This window comes from Sander vitreus, chromosome 1, assembly GCF_031162955.1.
Source record: "Sander vitreus isolate 19-12246 chromosome 1, sanVit1, whole genome shotgun sequence".
NCBI lineage: Eukaryota > Metazoa > Chordata > Actinopteri > Perciformes > Percidae > Sander > Sander vitreus.
The window spans coordinates 36,441,599-36,467,954 of NC_135855.1; the positions used below are offsets into that span (position 1 = coordinate 36,441,599).

Below are 26,356 nucleotides of genomic sequence, written 5' to 3' on the forward strand. Positions count from 1 at the left end.
GTTACAAAAGCCCCTCCACTCCTGCCGGCGAGCAGCGGCAGGCAGACAGACAGAAACAAAAGGCCACAAAACCGGACTGGCTCTTTGTTTCCAGAAGATCTGAAGCCTGGCTGCTGCTCCTCCACAAACTGTTTGGGAGGAAAACAGCACAATGGTTGAGAAGTAAACATGAGGCTGCACCATTAATTGGAAACTCTCGCCTTTGATTAATAATCAGATTTTCGTGCCACAGAGGCATTTTCAATTCCCGAAAAGTCCTATTGCGGTACATCAATTTGGTTTTCACTTGATTATTCAGTCTGACATTGTGTTCATGTTAGTCGTTTCTGTTATGAAAGGTGAAAGGGGGTTGTTCTCTTCTCAGAAGGGTCTGACATATGCGGCCCTACAATGTCATTTTCAGTCCACACGTTAGCAGTTGCTAGGTTAACTTAATATTCGTTATGTTCATCAAAGAAACATGTCGATTTAAGAGTTATTATTTCTGTAAGTCGACCTATGACAACCTGTATAGCCCATCTATCTCATCCACATCCATTCTGGCACTGGAGCAGGAAGATGGCAGTGCCTGAATCCCACCTGAAAGGCTGACTGTCTTTAATTTGACCTCCTAAAAACATGATTTTGCCACAGTACTTTTTTCCAGTACTGTATCGGATAACAGTCAGGATGATCTTTTTTTCTGAGCTCAGCTCTGCTTTTGATTGGTCCGTTTGAAGTTCAATGATTTTTCAGATTCTTCCGATGTCAAACAAAACCTACTGAATGTAACAAATTAAAGTTTGCTGTGCTGACACAAGATTTTACACATCCCTGAGATAACTTCTCTCTTTCTACTTGGTCTACTACCATCCACATTTAAATCAATACTTCATAAATAATTCCACCCTCTCATGTTAATGTCTACAACCAATAATTGTGCGTGTTTTGGTGGCAGTAATCTGACTTCAGAGTCAACGTTCCCTCTCCGAACAAACAGTTCTTTTTGAATCAATGAAAAAACAAATTAATTCAAAAGGTCTGGAACCAGGCTAAAAGAACAAGTGTTTACATTACAAATGACCAATCAGAACCATGTAACCCTATCAAACCTCACACAAAGTACCGGTGGAAAATCAGAGCAACAAACGCAGAAAAAAAAAAAAAACAATCACACAAAAGTTTAGAGAACAAAATCCTGAACATGTTTTAGTTCCTAGAAGTGGATCATCATCCATCTGTCATCTGGAGACACTTTTTCCAGACGACCACAAACGACTAATAATATATCTGTATTGTAACAATTACCGTGAAGCAGTAACAATCCCCTCAATAGTTAGGTTTCTTGAAACCAAGACAAATAAGTTATTTATAGTTGTGAGGACAATACGAGACAACACAAGTGAAATGAGTAGAAAAACAGCACACGACTGCTTCACCTAAAACAAAACTCAAACAGAAAAACATGAAGCATACCCTGATCCACTTGAAAAGGAGGAACATTTAGTTTTTATTTCTATCTAATGCCTATTATAGGAGGAGAGGGTGAAAAAACTGACACTTCTGATGTGTTCAATGGTAAATTAGACAACATGGGGAGTTTTGAATTGTCTACATTTATGTTTGATAGTCACACAATTATGTGAATATTTCCATCTTCAAAGCATCCCCCGCTGCTGAAGTAAACAAGGTCTAACTTGTTTGCAATATTCAAACATTATGGCTATCATTGGGGGAAGGGGGGGCATCATGCAATATCATGTTGTGTATGTTCAGGTGAATATAGATCTGTGTGTGTTACTGAATGTTAACTGTAGTTTGATTGTACATGTATACGGATATATACAGCTGTGTGCTGCTACGTCACCTTTGCTCTTTCAAAAGACACATTTCTCCTAAGGGAGGCAATGAAGGCTAATCTTATCACGACACAAGGCAAAGGGTCCCTTCTTGGACAGTCCAGCTACTATTACCGACACAGAGATGGAAATGTCCTGTTTAATTATCATCTGAGCACCTCGACCGGCTTTCTTCGTCACGTAAATCCCCGTGCTGAGCATCCTCCCTCCTTCCAATACACAAACTCATTAATGGAGAGATCACAAAAAAAAGAAATGTTGATTTTTACGGTGCGCATATATAACAGCATCAGCTGCTGCTCTCACTGTGCAGAAAAAAATAAAAATAAATCATTATTCCAAACAATTTCCTCGAACACATTTACAGCGCTCCGCCACCATACTAAGAAAAGAAAATATGCCACATTAAAAAAGAAATCTCAAGGAGTTCTTTAATAAAAACTAGGACGGTGTTAAAATAAATGTGTGAAGGCCGTGTTCTTTTGGTGCTGTTTCCTCACTAGCTAGTGTCAGAATATCCACGTGTATAGATGCTGGCAGCAGCATCATTAAATGATTCATACTTATGAGCTCTTCAATCATTCAGAGGGTGGGAATAATTAACGAGGCATCTGGAGGAGTTTGTTAAATATGGAATCTATTTTTCCGAGCATTTGTGAGGTGGTTTAAAGAATTTCCATTTTCCAGCATTAAAATTAATTTATTGATCCCAGGTGTCTTGAGTAAATGAGGTTTGATATAGAGTAAATAACTGCCTTAAAAAAAAGGGAAAAAAGAATGCAGCATCTACTCTGTGTTTACAAGACATGTGTCTGTGACACCGAAAAACACTGATTGGCTGCTAAGTGTCCATATTGTTCCAGTCCAGTTTTTATACCGTTCTAGATCAGGTAACCACAACAGTACTTTGGGCAACGTTACCAGTCTCCCCCCAAACACACACACACAAAAAACTAACCTAAACATGGATTAAACTGACTACAAATCTGAGGTGTCCTGACATAAAAAATAACGAAGTAGGCAGAGGAAATGGCTCTCCACTTCACAACATTTGTGTGTTTTCATATCCAAGTGCCATTATTTTGTCTTCGTCAAAACATTTAGGTTGTACATAAAAACGCAATCCATGTGATTACAGATTTTGGGTCAATGCAGCTAATTCTTCATTAATATAATTTTTTTTATTTCCGCTAAAATCAGAGCCCTGTGCAGGATAAGTCCTGTAGCACAGAATATCACCAACTGTCAAGTATGAAAAGATTCTTAGTGTTTTTAAGTCATTATTTTAAATCAGATTGAAATGATAATTTTTGCTAATTGTATTGCATTTCATCTAAGCAAAGTTCTCATGCAGTTGATTTAGGTTACGACAAAAATAAACACAGATGCATTTGAGAAATTTGGCTTACTTTGTTGGGGGAAAAATGTTTTGTAGAAAAACATCCTAAAAGTAAGGAGTTGTATGAAGGCTATAGGAGGTGTTGGTGGCTAAACTAAAGTATTGTATTAGCACCAGTATTGTTTTACAAAGACAGACTTTCTGCTTTTTAACACCCTGTCGACTTGGAATTGAACTTAAGACCCACCGATTTAAAACCTGAAATACAAACACAAAGCTGGTGGAAAAAGCATGCAGACACCAGATTTACAAATGTTTCCTAATTGCTCTGACAGCTCTTAACTCAGAGAGGAATGGACAACAACTTGGCGGACCAGGTTGCTCTCTCCTAGGGACCGTTACTGGTCCCAGCATGCTGAGCCCACACAGGTAAACACACTGCAGTAATCAGTAAACCCTGTTTAAAGGGGATTTTGTGATCATGAAAGAAAAATTCCCCTTTGATACATATTTAGCGATGTAACTGTCCACATCCTCCTCTATGGAAAGCCAAGATAAACAGCGTTGTTGAATCAGAATAAACCTCCCATCTCCCCTCACTGACCCTGGCAGCACCACTGACAGTTTTCTTGGCTTGCATGGTGCGCACATCAGGTGGGAATTAAAAAAAAATTAACACTCTCAAGGCGTTAATGGCGTAATGCAGTTAAGTCATCGAGTTAGAAATTCCAACACATCTGCGATGAAGATCAACCACAAACAACATCCTCCCTGCACAATCGAATGTGGTCCATCCATGTTATTTAGTAGTGGTTAGGGTTTGCAGCCATTTCCTTGTGTTTAAGACACTACTACGGTATGTCCAAGTTCTCCCACACACTTTGAACAATATTTCATCTTAGCAGGCTAAACGGCTTAAATGCTCAACTAATAACTTGTTTATTTACTAAGATGTATGCTTGACAACCCAGTTCATTTTGAAAATTGATTAATTGACATTTATCAACAAAAGTGCACATTTGTTCTTTCTATTATGATGGACGCATTTCCAAGGATCAATTGAAAAAACAATGGACAGAGTAACTGACGATGAAAATAATCATTATTTGCAGACTAACTAGGATTTCATTCTAAGGGGAAATTCTTCAACCATGCAAAAAAAACAACAATATTTTAAATCATTTGCTGCTAACCTCTTCCTAGAGTCCAATAATGTGGGACATTTTAAGACTTCTTTATTCCTTAAATTCAAGACCTTTTCAGACTATTTAAAGGGCTCACAAAAATCTTGAAACAACCCCCAGATCTCCAGTCTAGAGTCCTTTTAGTTTTTTAGTTAACTCTCTTGTCAGTTTGTCTGTCTGCGTCTGTGTGTCGGGCCTTCCCGCAGTCTGGCCCAGATCCTGCTCAAATTGGATTTGAAGCCATTAGTGTCCCAACTCGAAGCATATGTTCCAAGTTGCTGAGCATTTCATTTCACTAGACGACGATGAGGGGGCCGAGGGAAATACACAGACGGCGCAGAAAAATAAACCAGACACAAACAGGGCTGGACAGAGTTTTCGCTCACTTACAGACAGCAAGAGAGATGTCCCATGCGCCGAAAAAAGCCCACTTTGACTTCAGGGTCACGTTCCTGAGCATTAGTTTGCGACTACCACTGTGTGTGTGTTTGTCAGTCTGAGTGTGAAAATGCTCTATGTGCATGTTTTCATATGCGGTTCAGAGAGCGATACCTTCCGCACCACACAAAAGGCGCTGCTGTACTCCATCACAGAAATGTAAATATTCTGTCTGGTGGGGGGGGAAGACATTAGAGCAGAGATTGTATTTCAAATGGCAGGCAACCCCCTCACTTGAGATTTGTTTTCTCTCTCTTTGCTGTCAGAGAAGCAACAACTTTATTTATGTCCAAATACTGTGGATGCAGTGAGCGAGAACCCCCAAGCAAGTCGGATCATTATCTCTCAAATCTAAACAAGCCTTTACTTTCCCAGAACAGAACGTGTATTCTATCAGCACTTAAACATAGCAGGGGGATGGGCTTATAGGAGTGTGTGTGTGTGTGTGTGTGTGTGTGTGTGTGTGTGTGTGTGTGTGTGTGATCCTGGGGTTCCCAGTCTGAGTTTAAGAATGGCAGGGTAAAACACTGCAGGCTCTGTGGAAGCCAGGAAACAGCCTAATGTATTTATCCAAACACATATCTGCTGAGAGGCCCCATGGCTTCAACACATCCCCTTCCTAACAGGGGCTTCACATCCAAAAACTACCACAGTGCAAATGGGGGAAAAAGCAGGGCCGCACAATATGGGCAAAAAAGAAAAAGAAAAAAGGAATATACCGATATTTAGATAAACGTTGTGATTATTTCGTCCAAGTTTGCACCTTAAACACACTGTCACTGTGTCATTTTTCATTGCCGTGTTTCTCAGAGCAGCAGAAGCTGGAAGATCGTGTTGTCGGACTCTTAATACACCTAATAAAAAGCTGTATTTTTTTATACAATATCATCCCCAATCTGCTCTTGTTTGTCGTTGCCTGGAATATAACTAAGCTGTCTCCAGATGACAGATGATCGTCTACTTTTAGAAACTTATGCGTTTACACAACGTTTTCCTCTCAAACATCAGGCAGATCCATTCCTTTCCCACTTTGCTTGTTCCTCTATTTTATAGGAAAAATAGGTTTTTATGTAAGATTTCTCTGCTGCTGCTTCTCCTAATGAACAACGCTTAAGGTCAACTGGTGCAGGAGGTAAAATGTTTTAGAGCTGGGAAAATATTGTTTGTGCTATCTATGATTTGCCGTGTTGAATAGGAAGAATTGAGGGAGCCTCTTCAAACATCAAACTAGAATCTGGTTGGTGAATCCTGTGCTGTCTGCCATGTTTTAACCTTGATTCATATTGAAGCATTTGGCCTGATTTATTGCCATCTTTGTCATCCATTAAAATGGACTGACGTAACACAAACTGCGAGGTGACCTCGTCTCCTTTTCCACATCAGAGGCACTGCACTCGCTGTGCTGGCAGGCCTGCGCACAGCTGAGGAATCCCACAACAACACAGTGGCAGGCACAATAATGTGAACACTGCCAACACCGGGACGAAGGTAAGAGTCCCATTCAGCTGTTTACACGATTCCATAATTTGACCAGCTCCCCAAAATAATCCTGTTTACATGAACATGATTATCCAGACAGAGTTGTGGGAATCTGAGTGTTTGAGGTAAACAAAACAAAAGTCATGTTTGCCAGATGTTGATGCTTCCCAGAGATCGAGTGTGGCTGGCTGACTTTTCAGCCCTTCAGTCTGCTACACTGCAACCCAAATCTTCCTCCAGCTCAAATCTATCCGACGGTTGTCTAAAAATGTCTTCTTCACGATGTTTATGCATCTGCCTGAGCGCGGTGTCTTGCACATCGTGTAACATGGACTCCTGTTCCGAGTGTCAACCCCGCCAACAGACGCCACTTTATTTCCACTTCACGTTAACATGTTCTCAAGCACACATGCAACATGACCGCCTGACCGCCGTCCAGGACGAAGGACTTTACAGTGTCTCCTATGTGATGGCCATTTGTGTCAATTTAACAAGAGAACTCCACTTATGACTCTGTTCACTTTAACTTCAGTCTGATTAGAGATGCCAATAGATTAGACATGCAGTAGCTAAACGAAGATTACTCCATTAAGATTTAGCGGTTCGGGGGAAAAAAATATATTTTTACAAACTGCTGCTGTTTTCTGGAACAGTGTTTCAGGCTTGTGGTGAATAAATGGTTGTATAAACACTCAATCATAAGTCCATCTTTTTTAACCTGATTTGACAATGTGTGGACAACAATGAAAATAAGCTTTAAGCTTTGTTTTTACCCACAACAATTTAATTATATGTCAGGACTTGTATTTACATAACTGATATGAGCTTCATTTTTTCACATTAATGCCAGTTCGGTGTCTGACTTTCAAAAACTTGATATAACGTCGAGTTTTGAAGCGTAAAATCGCCAACATGTTTCATATTTAACTATTTTGGCCAGATATTTCATTTTTCCTTATTTGCTGCAACTGTAATGTAGAAAATGGCAAAAAGAAAATTGAAAAAGGCAGAAGGAATGTGTCGGCTTTTCTCCAAAAAGTTATCGTGGATCTAAAACAGCCGAAATTGACAAACAAATCCACTATCATGACAATAAAAACCCCACACAGGCACAGACACTCTGGTGCTCTCCTTCAATCTCTTACTGTCCCTGCTGCAGCTTAACCTTTTACACAGCACGCTCAGTGAATATAAAAAACATCTCCAGCTGTAATTGGGAGAAGACACAAAGCATGCAAACATGCAGCTGTGTATTAATATCTGTCCGCAGATAAAACACACAGCACTCTGATGAGTGTGTGTGTGGCGAGGGCTGTCAGGTCACAGCACTCTGACCCACTAACGAGAGGCAGATTGTAACTACATCAGACGAGAGCTACGCTAAGTAACTGGTCTGATAAATAAATAAAAAGAGCGCCCTAATGCGGACAAATTGTTCATGCACCACAATGTGGCACAAACGGCAACGGTCTCATAGGTCACAGAGGCGAGGCGCCCGCGACGCACGACAGGGAGGAAAAAACGTCAGAAAAGCTTTTATTCACATCTGTGTGAACCATGGAAAGCATTTAAGTTTTTAAGTGTGCGAGTGTGTTTGTGTAAATGTTGCCCGTTTTTATAATGTGACTTCTGTGTTTTAAACAATATGGTTCACCTGCCACACATTTTAATTTCCTTAAAATGTAACACAGTACAGTTTGTGGTCTCTACCTGTTCTCAAAGTGTGTCCTCGATAGCCACCGTACCACGAGCTTGAGCCAATTATATCAAACTATAAACAAAGACTCTGCATTAAACAGGCTCCTGATTGGCTTCCTGTTGCAACTCAAAATCTCTGAATTTCTGCTTATTTTCCCCCCAGTCAGAATTATTACATCTCCTGACATGTGTTTAATACGTCATACAAAACCAGCCTTAAAACACCAAAACATAAAATGTGAAATAAAATAAATGAATCGAGACCTGGGTGAGTGTATATTTAAAAGTAACAGGTGTTACATTTGTCCATTTAAGATAGAAAACAGTCAGGAGGACGCATCTAATGAAAAGTATATTTAATTTGATTAATTCTGATTTTAGTTTACATGGCAGGTGATGCACAGTGTGTGTGTGTGTGTGTGTGTGTGTCACTTACATGTGGACATGTGGAGGTTGGAAGCGGCTCTGGTTGATGTTGTAATGTGTGAAGGCCTGTGTGGGGTTGGAGCTGTACTCGTCCACCGTGATGGTCACTTTGCCATGAGCCATCCTTCCGCCGTTTGGACATGAGATGCCGTTCGTTCACCGGGATTCAGCAGCGAGCCGTGCAGCGGTCATCCTTCAGAGCCGCTCAAGAAGCCCAGGAAGTCTCCCAGCAGCAGCAGCAGCAGCAGCAGCAGCAGCGACCCGGCCGACCAACTTGACCACGACACACTGCAGTCTGCACCGACAGGAGCAAAGAGACACACACACAAATCAGCTGCTTTACACAAGACCACAAGGCATGCACCCACTTCTGAATACACTAGTCGGAAGGTCTTTTACATAAGAAGAAAGTAGAAAAAAAAACCCTCTGAATTAATTCATTCAAATGCATTTTTGACTCTGAGCACAAGCAGAGTACACATCAAGTAAGGAGGGGATCTTTTTTCTAATTATTTCTAATCACAATGTTCATTGTGATCAATACTTTTTGCTACAATTACAGTTTTCTTGTTTGGTTTGAGAGCCCAAACAAGAACATAACTCTTTTTTGCTGTGCTACAATTTGAAAAATGCAGTGAGGTAACTTAAACATAATTTAGATTTATTCTAGCTTTTCAAACAATATGGCATTACGTTAAGTGACGAGAAATTCTTTCAAAAACTAAACACTGGACTGTGACGACAATTTACTATCTGGAAGGCACTTTTGAATTGCTGCTCTTCCGCTCATAATCCAGCTGGTTTTAATGCAAACTAATATATTCAAATGTAATGACTGCAGCATGGCCTCTGAGACATTAACCCTGTTGAAAGCTGCAAGTATAATTCTCTGCTGGTGATCAAATATGTTGCAAAGCATTCAATAATACAAGAAATTCGTCACAATGCATGCACAAAACAGATCTGACAATTTACCCTGATACACACAAAAATAAAGCAAAGCTCTGCTTTACTTATTCCAGGCCAGGTGCTCTAATCGTAAAATGAACCAGGATCAATCAATCTGTCAACAGAACTTTGCATAACAGTACATTAAAGACACACACTTTCACAGCTTAAATTCTGGAGGGAAAAGCAGCTATAACGCTGCACAACAAGTGTAGTGTTTGCATCTTCATTGCTCACTCACCGGGCTTCGCTGTGTCTCTCCTTGCAACCCTGAGCTTCCCTTCTGTCTGACCTCCCTGACTGATAGTAAAGTGGCCACTGTGGGCTTTTTATACCAGACCTCCTGATGCAGCCACAAGCACAAGAAGAAGAGGAAAAAATGCTCTCAATTTAACGGACGTATTTTTGGAGGGTAATCAGCAGCTCTGGAGTTCATTTGATGGTTAAATCCAGTGATGCAGTTTTGAGTAAAAAAAAAAAGAAAAGAAAAGCTGTGACCTCCAGTTGTTGAATATCTTGAAGCAAACAACCTCCCAACTGAAAACTGTCCTATTTTCACAAAAGCATTGATTTATGTTATCTGGGTCAGCTGGATGCTACTTGCTATAATATGTGCTATGAATTTAAGTCAGAAAGATTTATGCCAGCCTAGAAAAAGAAAGGTGGGTAAACTCAATTCCTGCACACACAAAAAAAAGAAGCTCTTTACATTGCAATGACATTATTCCAACTCCATTGAATCCTGGCTGCACAAGAAACCAGTTGGCAAATCTTCCTGGTCCTTCAAAAATAAAAATCTCACTTCAATTAAAAGCTGCTCTGTCAGATGCCTTGAACACACTTCACCTCATTTCTCACAAGGCAAAATCTAAAACCTGAAGTACTACTACTGCTGCTGCTTCACGGAAAATGTGCTCTCTTTTTTGTGCAACTGCAGGCCGATTTGTGTGCAGCATGCTTTACGACAGTGTACAGTGTGCAGTGTGTGTGTGTGTGTGTGTGTGTGACTCGCCTTGCTCGTCTGTCTGTCTCTACCTTGTGGCTACAGTAGCAGCAACTAGCTCTGTAGCTTAGCTTGCTAAACCTGCCCTGGCAATGGATTTCTTTTTTTTATTATGCAGGCTGTAGCTTCGTACTGAGCTGCTTTTCTATGACGGTGGTGCACACACACAGTGTCAGCCCTGTCTTTGAATATACAGAGCCCCCCGATACACACCATATAGCTAACTTCACGAGTAGAAATCACTCCCGGGTAAGCAGAGAGGGTAAAAGGCAAATAAATTGACCCTTTCTGATACCATGCGTAATATACACGATGTGTGCTATGCGTATATTGCTGTTAACAGCTTGCAGAAATGTACACAAAAAGAAAGGAGGTCGGTGCAATCCTGAACTCTGTTCCTGAAATAATAATAATAAAAAAAAAAATAAACATCCAAAAGGTGGTCAGTGTCACGGCACCGCCGCGCTAACCTCTTGCTCGTCCTCGTAAATGACAAGCCACCTTTTAACTGACGGCTTTGTGTCAGGAATTTCTTTTTTCCCCTCCCTCCCTCTTCGGTTTTCAAAGCAAAGCGGAAAGGTTGCTCTACCTTCGTCGTGTGGGTTTTTTGTGCGTTTTTTATCTGGCCGGAGAAAGAGTGTCGGGTCGGGGTCGCCCTCTACGCGGCGGCGGCAGCAGCAGCAGGAGCGGCGGAGGGACGCGGGTCCATGCGGCAGCAGCAGCAGGAGAGCGGGTAGGTTCCTAGCGGCCGTGCAGGGGTTGCGGCAGTCTGACTGGATAGGGCAGAACCTTCGACCCGGCGGGACCTCGGCTGGCTCCCGTGGAAAGAACCCAGACAAGAGAGCGAAGGGGAGTAGAGCCGGATAGTAGGGCGAGAGACACTGACAGACAACAGGAGAGAGAGTGCAGCCTTGGTCTGACGGAGGGGGAGCCGGAGTGCAGTGAGTCGGAGCTGCCACTGGGGTCAGAGAGCAGAGAGAGCAAGAGCGAGCACAACCCCCGCCACCTCCCGTGCGCGCGCCCTCACCGGCGGGCACACGCGCGGCAAGGCGCGATTGGGAGGGAAAGGAGGAGGGGGGAGGGCGAGGAGAAGAAGAAGGAGGAGGGCGTTCGCGCAGTCCCGCGCTACCTCCGTGCTGCATTCACTTGCTGTCGGAAATTGCGCACTTTTGTTGAGATACACCGAACACACGGCAGCGACTTGAGCCTAAATTAATTAACTTAAGCATGGGGCGGATTTTTTGGGGGTAATAAAGCCAAATTGCTTATGGATACATATTTTCATTTTTTTATATAGCCTAATAATGATATTAGTACACATTTCTTATAACTTTCATAACGGGTTATACGTTGTAAACTAATAACTAATAAAAATGGCTTTATTAATAGCTTTATTAATGGACATTATTTTTGTTGTTGTAACCCTAACTTGTTTAGCATACGTGTTTGTTTTAAAAAAAAATTGTATGTACAATTGAGTTTTTCATATTTTCATTTTCAATAAATTATTAGTAGCCTACCACTTAAAAATAATGCATTCTTTATAAAAGGGTTATATGTTGTAACTAATAATTAATAAATGTTTTAGTTAGTTAATAAATACATTTTAAGGTAACCCCAAGTAACTCAGAATAAATGTTAGTTACCAAAGCCAAAATGATTATGTAGCCTATAGTTGAGTTGTCACATATTTTCTCTTTCAATAAATTAATAGTTTCCCTTACTAATTATTTACTTATAAGTTGTATGCTTATATAAAAGCTGAATAATGAATGAATGAATGAAGGCTTTATTTCGAACATGTAAAAAAAATACAATAAAGAACAAAAGCAAAATCAAATGGATGATTTACTAACATTTGCTCCAGCACAATGAACACAGCCTAGGGGATTTTTCACAATCTGACAAACCTCGCTTTTTAATGGGTTATTACTGTTCTATATGTCATTAATAAATGATGTATTAACCATTAATAAAGCCATTAGTTACTTATGAATGCTTTATCAAGAGTGCCATATTAAAAAAACACCAAATCTGTTAAAACGTCTTCAATTAGCCTTATTTGCACTTCCTCTTTGTTTAAATAAAAAAAGGTCCACATGAATTTTGAGTTCTCAAATCGATTGCAAACCCCAAACTCACCCTTCAATATTCATCCTACTGATTACTTTAATCATGCTGGAGACACTGAGAACAGAGACGTCCACCCAGGCTCCTAAATGGACTGTTTTCCCTCAGTATGGTCCGTATCGTGTGTCTTCTGTTGGCCTGAAGAAAGGTTTTCCTGTGGTAGGCTGTGAGGCTTCATGACATGTCATAATAAGAAGGTTATTGATTTTTTTCCCATGAAATCTTATGCAGTATTCAATATTGTGGTTGCTGCACCTTGAACTCAGCATACACTGCCTCGTTTGTAAACCAGCACACATGCTGAAACTAATTGATGGTCTTGGTCTTGATGGACACTAACGGTGAAATCCTGACACAATAGATGAATTTTTAAATTGGACTTATTGTAATAATCGAGGCATCTGAACAACGCAGACTTGGGCTTACTGTTTACTTGAGCATCAACTACTGAAACACAAACGGTGCCAGAGTGTAGAAGGTGTTGTAAAATATATGATTAGAAGACAACGCAGCCCCTTTGGGTTCACAAGTAAACAATACTAATGAGTACCTGTGGGAGTCCTTCACACAACCTGAAATGGGGCAGCACAGTTTCCAAACTTTCATGCAACTTGGATGACTGGGTGTGAAAAAAAAAAAAACAGTACCCAGATCATCAGGGTTTAACTCCTTGATTATCAATTCACTAAATTATAAATGAAGTCTGGGAGAAAGTTGGTCTTGATTTTGTTTCATAAGTGTTGAAAAGTACCATATTTTCTAAATATTTATTTCTTGTAGTGTGCAGCAATAACAGAGGTTCAATTCAAATGGTGGTTTCCTGTATTTAAAGTACAATGCAGCTTAAAGGGTTGTTTACTAGTTTTCTGACCTTTCGACTTCATTTTTTTTTCTTCTTGTGTTAACCTTACTGTATTGAGGTTGCATCTTACAAAGTCAGCAAACAGCTTTACTGTACTTTTATCCAGAGATGATAATATCAGTTTTTCGGTCGGTCACACCGATCAACGACAACTGGATGAATTTCTTGAAATTGTGTACAAAGATTCTTGGTCCCCAGAGGTTGAAGCCTACAGGCTTTGGTGATTCCATGGACTTTTTAACTATAGCACCACCAGGATGTTGACATTTTTGGTTTAGTGAAATTACATCTTTTGGATGGACTGCTATGAAATTTGGTTGGATGAATCGTGATGGCTTTGGTGAATCGCTGACTTTTCATTTAGCACCACCAGCAGGACAAGGTCATCTCTTATCCAGTATAATATCTCCAAATGTACTAAATTGATTGAATTGACAAATTACAGACATTCATGTTTTCCAAAGGATAAATCATAATGACTTTATTGATCCCCTGACTTTCCCTCAATGAGGTTCACATTTGTGGTTTGCAGTGAAATGTCTCGACAGCTGTTGGTGCAGACGTTCACAGTCTTTGTGAACTTTGGTGACCCCCTGACTTTTCATCTAGCAGCATCATCAGGTCCAAATGTCACCAGTATTTTGACAATGAGCATTACATTATCACACAGTTGCTAGCGAGGCTGTAGACTTGTAGTCTTGATCCACCCATGGTGCAGACTCCAAATTACTTCCAAACATTACTTCTTAGACAGTTTGGTGTCATGATTATTCGTTCTATTGTAGGTAATGACACGTCATACTTACAGCACATTCACAACTGTACTCCACATGTGCATCACATCTGCACATAATGAATAAAAACAGCTTTGAACTTAAATATGCACACTCTGTATGACGACAAGGCTAAAATTAGCTTTCTCAGAAGCTACTATTCATGCCCTTGTTGTTTATGATGGTACAGCTATCATGCATGGTGTCCAGCCCTAATTTTCCATTAATTCTCTGTGACTAAACTTGATACTATTATATACTATTAGTTTTATGCATTGTATTTTAGTATCATGAGCCCTGCACATGGAGTACAGTTGTCATTGCATTAATTATCTTTGTGAAGGAAGAAGTCAGGTGCTAAAAAAAATAAAAATAAAAAAGAGTACAATTGGATAACTTTCTTTCTTTGGTCTTCATTAATTAATTGGAATGATTCCAGGAACTATTCATAAATAACTTGGTGGAGAAAACCAACTACAAACAAACATTAAATAATGGATGATGATTTAAATGCTGCATCTTTTTTCCCTCTGCTGAGCGACCTTTGTATAAGTGATGTTGGACTCCAAGTTGTCCTGAGAAAATAACTCTTCTTCTCATCAGATGTTCTTCGTCTGCTCATTGCCCATTATTTTCTTATATCAGGACGCACAGGACTCACTTACTTGCAGTAAATTGACTTATTAGTTCATATGTACAGTTCTCATTTCACTCCACTCTGCTGTAATCCTGTAAAACAGTTTTGCTGTGTATTACTTCATGCAACCTTTTCTGATAAAACAGGAAGAAAAAAAACGTTCCTCAAAATGGCAACAGAGCGTTTTGGCAAGTTAAATCAAACATAGGCAACCCTGTCTCCTAAAAAAAGTTCCCTAACTAAACTACAGTCTTAATTATGTTTTGAAGGAAACTTCTTTTCTCCCGGATTACACGTCCTCGAAACAAACCTACTTCTTTAGGTTCCGGCAACAAAACTGTAGGTTTAGTTAAAGATGACGGTTTGGGTTAAAGTTTGTTATGTAACTGAAGTTACGTAGCCTACATAAGTTAACTATGTTACGTGTGTGACATATATTAACTACGTTGCATACGTGGCGTTAGTTTAGTATGTTACATAACTTAAGCACGTTACATAAGTAAGATTAAGTTAAGTTATGTTGAGTTTTTGACCATCCATCCATCCACCCATGCACCCATCCATCCACCTACTCACGTATCCATCCATCCACCCACCCAACTATCCATCCACCTATCCATTCATCCATCCATCCATCCACCCATCCACCCATCCATCCATCCATCCATCATCCATCCATCCACCCACCCACCTATCCATCTATCCATCCATCCATCCATCCATCCACCCACGCACCCATCCATCCACCTACCCATGTATCCATCCACCCACCCACCCACCTATCCATCCACCTATCCATCCATCCATCCACCCATCCATCCACCCACCCACCTATCCATCTATCCATCCATCCATCCACCCACCCACCTATCCATCCATCCATCCAACCTCCTCCATACGTGGACTTTAATTAGAAACCTATTTGTGATACGTCAAAAACAAACATAATTTAGGACAAAATACATTTCCCTTGAAATGTAATTGAGAATGCAGTTAAGTTGTATGGGAACTGATTTTTTGTGAGACAGAGCTGGTATTTGCTTATATACAAGTCAGAAGACTCTCAGTAAGGAGCAGAGGCTTAAAATGTTCAATTCTGTACCACATCATCCATGCCCCATTCTCAATATCTAAAGTATGATAGAACTGATATTTTCAATTATTGCTATTTAGTCAACGCAATTGTATTACAATACATTTTTTGAATTTTTTCTGTATGATATTTTTCTGCTTTAGGAAGATGAATGATAATATTAAATTGCTGCCCATCACTGAGTTCAGCAACGATTCAAATCAGTCAAGGAAAAAAAAAATAAAAAATAATTAATTTGTCAGTGCCAAGGCTATACCTTTTAATATACTGATGGGATTTCTGATGAGAAAAGGCTGCGTGGGGACAGTCCATAATGGACTCATCTGAGGGACTCTGCCACATTTACATGTCTTCCAGTTGAGGCAGAGCCTGCTTTTTCTAATTTTACTGACATGCTTCAATTTCCCAGGCCCATCAGCCTGCTCCCCACTGCCACAACAGCCCTGCGAGTCATTTCCATTTGACTTTTCTCTTATCTGCTAAAAAGAAAAGAAAAAAAAAGCATTTTCCATCTACTAGCCGGCGGGTGTTAATGTGAAAGCAGGGTTTGAATTTTATGTGGAGAGGCCACATTTAAACATTTGACCAGCGTTTGTTCTCCTGGCTGCATATAGAAAACTGATGATAGATAGGAGACCAAATGTCACAGAAGAAATGGCTTTTGCCATGAATGTTTTATTCAGCCCTGTGTCGCGGCGATCACATTTATACAATAGAAAATGTAAATGTTATGCAGAGCGTTAAGAAAACCACTATATATTTTATGACCTTCTATAAAAGAGGGTACAATGACTTTCCATCCAAATAAGGTAGAAATGGAACACATATTTAATGAGAGTGGGAAATAGGAGTGTGAGCTTTTTCAGGAGGCAGAAGGTGATATTCACTTAACCTGCCGGCAGAGGCGGTTCAACGGCTCTAACCTGCACAGATTTATGCCTGTCTTTGGCTGTGCCTGTCTTCCCTGCCCGCCATGTGGATAAATAAAATGGAGGCCTGTCTGTCTAAGAGGACCATCCACAGACAGACAGGAGTTGGGGGGTTTTAAATGTTAATGTCATTCAGATTTATGGTAGGCAGATAGATGGTTGCTGAGGGTATGGCAGGCTAGATACTGTTTATGTCATTGAAATGCACACAGAAATGCCCCTGAGCCTCAGCAGCACCGCTGAAGACCGAGTTGCCGTCGGCACCATGCATGTGTTTACAAATGAACAGAAAATTGAATACAATCAGTAATACAGTTTTCTTTCCCTTTTCCTTTTTGCTCAGACTGGTCGTTATCAGCTAGAAAGAAAAAAGATCAGAGCAATATACAAGATAATTCTATTAGCACACAAAGTGCTTTTGTCCAGTGGAGCTTGAAGAGAAAGAGAGAGCAAGAGGGTATAGGGGAGAAGAAAAGCGAAGAGAGAGCACACTGGCATGAAAGCCAAGTGTATTAATTCTCCTCCCATTCTACTGCTGTGTTGTGATAGACTGAGTAATATGCAGGCTCACTTTCTATGCCAAAGGCTAGACGAAGGCTCTCTCTCTCTGAGTCAGTCCCTCTCTGCCTCGCTTGCTCTCTGTCTCTGTCTTTTCAGCCCTTTAAACTTTAGCAATGTGGAACTGTAAGAGTATATAATAATTTAATAATTTCCCCTGAGATCCAGATTCACCCCAAACCATTCAAAACAATGCCTGCCTAGGCTTCTTCTCTCTCTCTCTCTCTCTGTCTCCCTCTTATTCTCTGCATGTGTGTGAAATGGTCGATACAGTATAAATTAGGAGAACAGCGAGCCACGCTGGCTTCCATGTGGAGTGACTGTGTATTAAATCACGTTAATTGATTAGCTGAAGTTCAGAGGAGGACAACACTGGTTTGTCCTCAGCTGCTCTGTTGAAGTGGCTCCTGCTCGTTTCAGGTGACGACCTCAACACCTACACTCTCCATTAATCCACTCTCAATGCTTTTTATCGCCGTAGTAACTTCCTCCATCCTCTGCTTGTTTGTTTGCCAAGAACCCCCATGTGCAATACCACGACTCAAAGCCTTAACGTAGGCCTATATACAGTATGCTGTATCCCAATTCCATAATAAGGTTTTGTTAGGTATACATAAAGATTGTCACCGTTGCAGATTCAATTCAGTTGATCTTTGACTATGCTTTTGATGTCAAATTAATAAATTGTGGACCATGCAGCAGACCAGCAGAAAGTACAGTAAAGTACAACAATATTTATACCGCTACATTTCAACAGTATGCCAACTATTTTTCCTTCTTTTAAAATGAAAATACAGCTCATTTGAATTATTGTTGCACACATACAAATAACAGGAACTGGTTACACTTGGACACATTTACTCTCCAAAAGGCATAAATAGATTTCTAGAATCCACTGGAATTTGGGAATATTTGACTCAATATAGTTTGAGATGTGGCCTATTTATTATACTCACATTATGTTTTTTCAGTCATTTGATCGGACCCCAGTGATTGATATGGAATTTACATCTCTGAGTTTCATGTTTTAAATATTGTAAATAATTTGATGTGTACACATTGACTCAATTGATACGCTCGACCCATGAATGTATTATAATAACGGCTCGACCTGGCATTCACACCTGGGTTGAATCAGGTGAAGTCTATTATATGAACCTTATTAGTCACACCTTCAATATCACCTTTTGAAGATATCACAAAGGAAGAAATGTCGTAATTTTACTTAATCAAAGTTTTTGTGGTTGTTATTCTTATTGCTGAGAGGTTGTTTGTGCCTGGTTTATGTATTTAAATGAGGTGAACAAAATATTAAAAACGCCTCACGATAAAATGTTGTCTTTGCTTGGTTCAACATTACAGTTTCTGGTCATCAGGCAGCGAGGGAGTGAGAAGGACGAGGAGAGGATAACGACGGGACAAAAGCATGTCAGCTGTTCACACAGTGAGGGTTGAACTTCCAAACATTGAGACTCACCCAGAAAACAGAGCAACAGAAAGATGGCAGAGACATCAGATTAAAGACAATGAACACAACAACAGCAGAGAGAGAGAGAGCGAGAGAGAGAGAAAGAGAGAGAGAGAGAGAGAGGGAGGAGACACTCAGAGGAGAAGAGAAAAGGCAAATGAATGTGTGAACAGACTGATAGGCGAGATTAAAGGAAAAACTCACCATGAAACATTGTTTATTCAGATTTTGGGCATGCACTGTGCATTTCACTTTGTTCTCTGGTATATTTTTGTGTTTTCGAGTCAGTACTGCCAAAGATACTGGGCTTCCATTTCGCCGGTTTGTTTCCCAGAGATGAATGTAACGCAGCCTTGAGAGTCTTGTTTAGAGCATGGATGTATTATGAGAACTGTGCTGTGTCTGAAATCACTTCCATGGTTACTCATTTGATGCTCCCTGTATAATAAACACTCAATAATTTGCTCTATAGTGAGTAATGAATGATATTGCACCCTTGTGAATCATCACTAGCATCAAATAAAAGTAATTTTGTAAGTCACATCCAACAAAGACGAAGCATTGCATGGCTTTAAGCTAAAAGTAACATGCATGCTGTGGAGAATTTCATTTCAGTGTGTGAACGTTTGAAGGTTATGTGTGGCGCTTAAAGTGTCACACAAAGATGTGACAAATAAAACGAGACTGTTTGACAATTTAGTGCACAATGTAGCAAAATAACATTCATCACAAACCTTTCTGTATTCAGGAAAGGAAAATTGATAGTATTGGTAGTATTTGTTGTCATGAACACCCTGTTCACACTCAAACACATTCAAATCTGTTCACCACTGAGCAGCTCCACTGGAGCAGCTGGGGGGGGGGTAAGTGCTTTGCTCAACGGCACCTCTGTAGTGGTAAAGAGGGAGGGTAAATAGCTCACTGCTAGACATGCACATGTAGCACTGACTAGTCTCGCACAGCATTCTGGGATGGGAGAAAAACGCGCTATGGTTCATAAGCATTTCTTTAAACCAATCACAATCATCTTGGGCAGTGCTACGCGCTGGACGGAGCAATGGCGCCTCTGCAAAATAGCCTCGGGAAGGAACTTGTTTTGGTGGAACGTGTACGTTCAAAGGTTGTTTTAGTCGTACAACATAAAACTCAGAAATAGATAGTCTAGCTAGCTGTCTAGATTTACCCTGCATAAATCTGAGGAGCAGTTAACTATAGTCCTCATAAATCCATCAGAGTTTAAAATGCCAACACAAAGGAAGCCCTAGACAACGGATACCCGGCCTAAATGAATGAAATCCGGCGGAATTTCTGTCGGCAATGGAGCAATCCTGGAAGTGGAACGTCGAGGATATGGACTAAGCACTGACTGACACAACAACCCTTCTTCCTAGAAATTATGTTTATATGGAACTTATTTACAACAGCAAACACAATGCCACCCGGATTAAGTTTTCTATTTTTATAATGAGGGAATGTTGCTAAACATATTTGGCAAGTTGCAAAAATGTTGCCACACAACGTATCAGTGAAATTTCATTATTTATTTCATTTGTTATTTTTGCCAAAATACAATCCTGCATTACAAATACTACTCATAGTGACTACAGCATTATTATTAATATATATTAATGTTTTGATGGTTATGTTTAGGCACTCAAAAAGGTTGAGGTCAGGGAAAGATCACAGTCTTGATTTAATACAGAAAAAGGGACTTTATTCTGAAACACCATGTGATTATCAACATCTAACAAAAACCATGATCTTTTTCTAACCTTAACTTAATTGCTTCTTACTCCGGTCTCTGGAGTCAAAGTCCTGCGCTTTGTAGGTGCAGCATCCACCTCATCCTACAGAGGGGGAGCAAGAAGTAGTCAGATATTTTACTGAAGTAAAAAGTAACAATATCACAGTGTAGAAATACTCTAAGTAAAATTCCTGCATTAAAAATCTTACTTAAAAGTAATATCATCAGCATATACTCTAAGTACCAAAAGTAAAAGTATCAATGTAGAATAGTGCACCTTTTCTAACAATATGTAATATTCAAGTATATTTATTGATGCTTTAATTAATGTAATCATCACTTTAATGTTGCAGCTGGTAAAGGTTGAGCTAATATAGATTACTTTACATACTGCTGTGTATCAAATTTCCCTGCACTCAGTTTTATCTTATCTTAATCTGTAATAATACATCATAATGTATTTGTTGATTGGAAAGGTATCAATATAGTAGTGGAGTAAAAGGTACAATATTAGTTTCTGAGTTTTAGTGAAGTAGAAGTATAAAGTAGCATAAATCATGTATTAAGTACCACAAAATGGTACTTAAGTTAATGTACCTAGTTACTTTCCACCACTGTCATCCTTGCATCTCTGGTGTGGTAGATAAATGTTATGGAGCCCCCCTGGGGTCAGCTGAGAAAAAAACTAAACCGTGCGCACAGAATAAAAATCCGTTCCCTCGGTTTTATAAACGTGCGCAAAGTTAGAAAGATATTCACAGATTCAAACTTCCGGGATCAATTACTCTATAGCGAAATGTTATTAAATCACAAATGATGCATCTTTCCTAACGTAGTAAGGTTAACAACGAGCTACAAACAAATTTTCATCAAAACGAGTCGTCCTCCAACCTGGAGAAATAACATTGGTCTTCACGAGCAGCCGGCGGTGAGACGGCAGTGAGACGAGTGCTTAGGGACCGTCTACAAACTACAACACCGAAAGAGATACAACAAAAATATGTATTAATTAAATGATTAAATAAGGTAGTGTCTCCAAACTTACCTCAATTATAACGTGTCTTTTTACTTGCAATACCGTGATTGGTCACTGGGAGTAATTGGTAGAATTTTTGTTGTATCCAGCTCTCTTAATGCATCAATGATTTTCGGTAAGAAAGCATACTTTACTCTTTTTTTTTTACTGGAAACTACCACTATGTGCTACATCAGGGGCACATGCGCTTTCACTTTGTCTGACACAATAGCTCTTCCGAGAAAAAACAAGGCTCGGAAGCAGCATTTCCTCCGAAAAGTAGTTCCAATAGACACCACACGTTCATTTGTGGTTTCTACAAGATACTGCCAAGGCCATTATCTGAATTTAATTCAGCTACTTAGAAGAAAGTGGCTAGACTGAAGCAAGTACAAGCATGTAGTTAGCATATTTATTTTACAGCACAGAGAAGCCAAGTGTCCATCCAGTATCTGCTATGAGAGGCAATCTGAATGAGTGTTACTTGAGGGAGCCATTTGGCATTCCTTGTAGCAGCATTCTACATCTCTGTGTGGCGTGCACGAGTGAGGCCATCATGTTGGACTAACCTGCTACCTCTCTAAGTATTCGCAGTGTGTGTGTGTGTGTGTGAGCCAGGTACCTCTGGGATGTGTTTCATTGCTGTTACCTGCTGTGAAAGTTGATGGGGTTCCCCACCGAGGACGTGCGAAATGATCCTTGCAAGTGATTTGTGTGTGGATGTGTGTGTGTGAGAGAAAAGGGAGGTAGACTTTAATGTGTAACCTGACATTTTGCGTGTGTAACAATTATGCTTGAACAGGTGAGATAGGAAGCGAGTCTGATTGAAAACCCAGGCGTCGAAGTCTCACGCTGCGGCTTTCATTTTACCTCACAACTGCTTCCAAACCCATTTGCTTGTTGCTGTGTGACTCATTTCAATGTCAATTTTCAAAACTCTCCTTCATCCGGTCAAACGCCCCTGTACATCCCCGTCGTACGGTGGCCTGGAGAGCGTAACGCACTACAACTTAAGCAAACAACTGCAATTGTACAAAAGACAAGTAAATGGAGAAAATAATCTTCCCCACTTTGAAAGAAAACATGAAGTATTTAGAAAGAAAATTCTGCAAATAAATAACTTTTTGTGGCAAATGCAAAATGAGTGAACAGTGTTTATTTTAATTTTAACATTCTAGTCATATGCACCGCCCGCAATCTTCTGAACATAGTCATACTGAGAAATACAGAGAGAGTTGTGTGGAGCTGATAGTCTTAATTAGCTTTGTAGCAACTCATTTGGCAATGGCTTGAATGTAACGGACGTTCATTAATATCAAAAAGTTACGCACTAAAGCTTTAAACATGTTAACGATGTGAAACGGTCAAAGTTTGGTTACATTTAGGCAACAAAAACTATTTGGTTAAGTTTAGAAAAAGATCGTGGTTCAGGTTAAAATCAGTGCATCTGTTACGTTACTTGACATAGCTCAGTTGTTCCGTAAAGTAAAAAAAAACTCATCATTTTATTTTATTTTCAAACAGGACACGGACCCGGTCTCCTGGGTGATCTACCACCCTACGTTTTTGAGTGAACCATTGCTTTAAGATGATCACATTGAGTCTGCTTGGATCCAATTTGGTATTATATGTATTAACACACACCCGAAACCTGCAGCAGTAGAATGGGAACCTATTCTGACTAAGTTTGGACCCAGCCTTACTCAGATCACAGGTTGGGTGCAGTACATTTTCTTGCAGATCATATACTGTCCATGAACCTGTATTCTTCTGTCCACATTCTTCTGCTTTAAGATGTTTGCTTGAGGTGATTAATGTGTGAATGAAATTGTCTGCTCCCTCTGTATGTCTCTCGATGGAATGGATGGCGATTTCATGAGACTACTGTCAGAGTGTCTTCTAGAGGAGAGAGAGAGCTGGCAGAGGTGTGCGGAGTCCGCCTGCCGCTGCATGTTTTATCTTCTGTCACTGAGCTTTCAGCGCTGCGCTGCGCCTCTCAGTGATTTACTGTCTTACAGCTGCCTCGTCACTGCACTGAGCAAGTGTGTGTGTGTGTGTGTGTGTGTGTGTGTGTGTGTGTGTGTGTGTGTATGAAACAGAAAGTGATGGTGTGAGAGATATATGAGAATATATGATGTAAAGAATATCTGTTTAGGAACAAATAATAATGTCCCAAAAAGTGAAATTATTCGACATCTATAAAATATAGTAGGGCTGCTCAAATATGGAAAAAAATCATAATAAATTAAATAATAATAAATTTGATTAATTGCACAGCCCTATAATACAGGACTATGCAAGCCAAGTGAAGTCAGCTTCCACTCTTGATACAGCCCTTAAAGTTGATTCAATTTCATGCTATTATAGGAAATCATCTAATTTCTATAATATACTACAAGTCCGTTATTGTATGATTAATGAATTTGAACTGATCTTTCATTAAGCTGAAGGACAGAGAGACAGACTGGAGCGATGATGTCATCCGGACACAAAAAAATGTTGGAGCTCCTCCATGGACGGTGAATAATGGAACAACTGCAAGGACACTGTGACAGCAGCCATAGTGGTTTTACTGGGAATAAGCCCTCCATTCAAATAAAACTCACTTAGATGGAACAGAAGGGGATACATGTGTGGGGAGGGTTTATATCGGCCAGCCAGGGTGAGTTTTGTAAAATGTCTTGGATTAAATCAGCATTTTGAAATAGTAATAATACCCTTTAATCAGTTTACTATCAGCTGAACACAAGTGGATTTTAAAATAAACTATAAAAGTATATTTATTAGCTACTGTATCTGGCACTACTGTACACGGTGAAGTCCCTGAGTACATTTCAGAATTTCTGTATAATAGAGCTGCAAAGATTAATTGATTAATCAATTAGTTGTCAACTATTGAAATAATTGGCAACTATTTAGATAATCGATTAATAGGTTTGAGTAATTTCTTTATGAAAAATTCTCTGATTCCAGCTTTCTCAGATGTGCTTATTTTCTAGTTTCTTCACTGCTCTGTGACAGTAAACTGAATATCTTTGACGTGTGGACAAAACAAGACATTTGAAGATGTCATCTTGGGCTTTGGAAAACACCGATTGATGTGTTTCTCCATTTTCTGGCATTTAATAGAGCAAACAACTAATCAATTAATCGAGAAAATAATGAACAGATCAATCGACAATAAAAAGAATCGTTAGTTGCAGCCCTACTGTATAAATTTACCAACTAAAAGGATAATTACAATTATTTCGCAGTTTTGGACACTGTTATGCGCTCCCCCCCTGCTCTCTTCTTCCTCTCTGTTCATCTCAGGTGTTCCTGATTCCTGATTGTCAGTGTGGCCCCGCCCCTGTATATAAAGAAGGCTGGGAGACAGGGATCGCTCTCTGAGACTGAAGCAGCCCTGATCACCGTTGTCTTCTGTTGTCTTGGTTTGTGTTTATTGCTTTGAGGATGGAGGTCTGGTAGTCTAGTTTTCGCTGCTTTTTTTCCTCTCAGTTAGTCACTACTCTTTGGTTTAGGGGTAAAGTTCTGGGTCCGACAGCCCTTGATGGGTTGGCTCAGGCTTCTTCCCTTCTTTTGTTCTTTTTGGCAAGACCTCCAGACTCCCATAGTTTTTGTTAAAATCCTAATTAAAGGTGCAATATGTAATACTGACAGCTAGTGTTTAAAATAGTTACTGCAGTACAAATTCAAAATTCCGGCAGAGAGTCGTCTCCCCCGCCCCCTCCTCCTCAGACTCGAAGTTCACGGAGGGTTCCAGGCTGAGACCGCAGAGTCCACAACAATGTTGCTAGACGCTTGTCTCACATAGCCAGACATTACTTCACAGCACAGCGGAGTAGCTAACGTTATATGCTGACTATATTGACAGTCATAGAAGCCCGTGCTTACGTGGACCTCTGTACCCCACTGACAGACACACTGTTTTGGCTTAGAATTACGGCAGGAGCTGCAAAAACACAACAACCTCGCCGTCCTCTCCATCCAAAGGACAGGCACACTTCCTCGGCTTAGAATTTGCTATGGTAGGAACCACTAAAAATAACACTAACTTGCCCTCCTCACCACCTGACTGAACACACTTTATTGGCTTGGAATTACGGCAACAATCGATAAACACACTGCAAACTCACAGTCCTCTCTTCCCGATTTACAGTCCCCCACTCTTGGCTTAAAGTGCTCATATTATGCTCATTTTCAGGTTCATAATTGTATTTAGAGGTTATATCAGAATAGGTTTACAAGGTTTGTATACAAGTATGAGGGCGTGCCACGCTAGCAGCTAGGCGAGCATTATAACGTGTGTTACAAACCTATCTAAACCTTTGTAAACCTATTACATGCACAAAAAAGATGTATAACACAATAAAGGAAAGAGAGAAAAAGCCAAAAAGCAAAATATGGGCACTTTAAAATAACTCACCGTTGTCAACTACGGCCACTGAACAGACTACATGTTGTAAACAGCCACGGCCCGCTTGCCTGGTCCTCCGGTAACGTTAGCAGTTAGCAGGGTTAGCATGGCGCCGTTAGCCAGGACCAGTCAGGATCACTTTACTGGCTGGGTCTTAATTGGTAACCAACTCAGGTACTCTAGCTATATAATTCAATGTGAGTACACAAATGTTGAAATAACATATAATTCCCGTCCCTTGTAGCCGTGATAAATTAGCCTGAAGCTAATGCTTACCTGTTCAGGAGGAAATTAGCCAACTCGGCGTCCTTTTGGGCTGTCTCCATCTTTCAAATACATCTCCAATATTTACCCGGGGTTTGTTACGTCTGGTCAAG

At 40.1% G+C, this 26,356-nt stretch overlaps 1 protein-coding gene across 2 annotated transcripts in view; it reads right to left on the minus strand.

Annotated features, from left to right (window-relative positions):
- The window catches only part of mpped2a (metallophosphoesterase domain containing 2a), a 66,364-nt gene extending 55,016 nt beyond the window's left edge, over positions 1 to 11,348 (minus strand). The window contains exons 1-2 of one of the 2 annotated variants that reach the window (XM_078253891.1): positions 10,943 to 11,348; positions 8,413 to 8,697 (exon numbers count right to left, since the gene is read on the minus strand). In XM_078253891.1, coding sequence (XP_078110017.1) covers positions 8,413 to 8,525 — 113 coding nt within the window. In that variant the 5' untranslated portion in view covers positions 8,526 to 8,697; positions 10,943 to 11,348. Of the gene's footprint in view, positions 1 to 8,412; positions 8,698 to 9,591; positions 10,267 to 10,942 lie in introns of those variants that run through there. The other variant, XM_078253896.1, reaches the window with a different exon arrangement.
- Between the last annotated feature and the right edge of the window lie 15,008 nt (positions 11,349 to 26,356).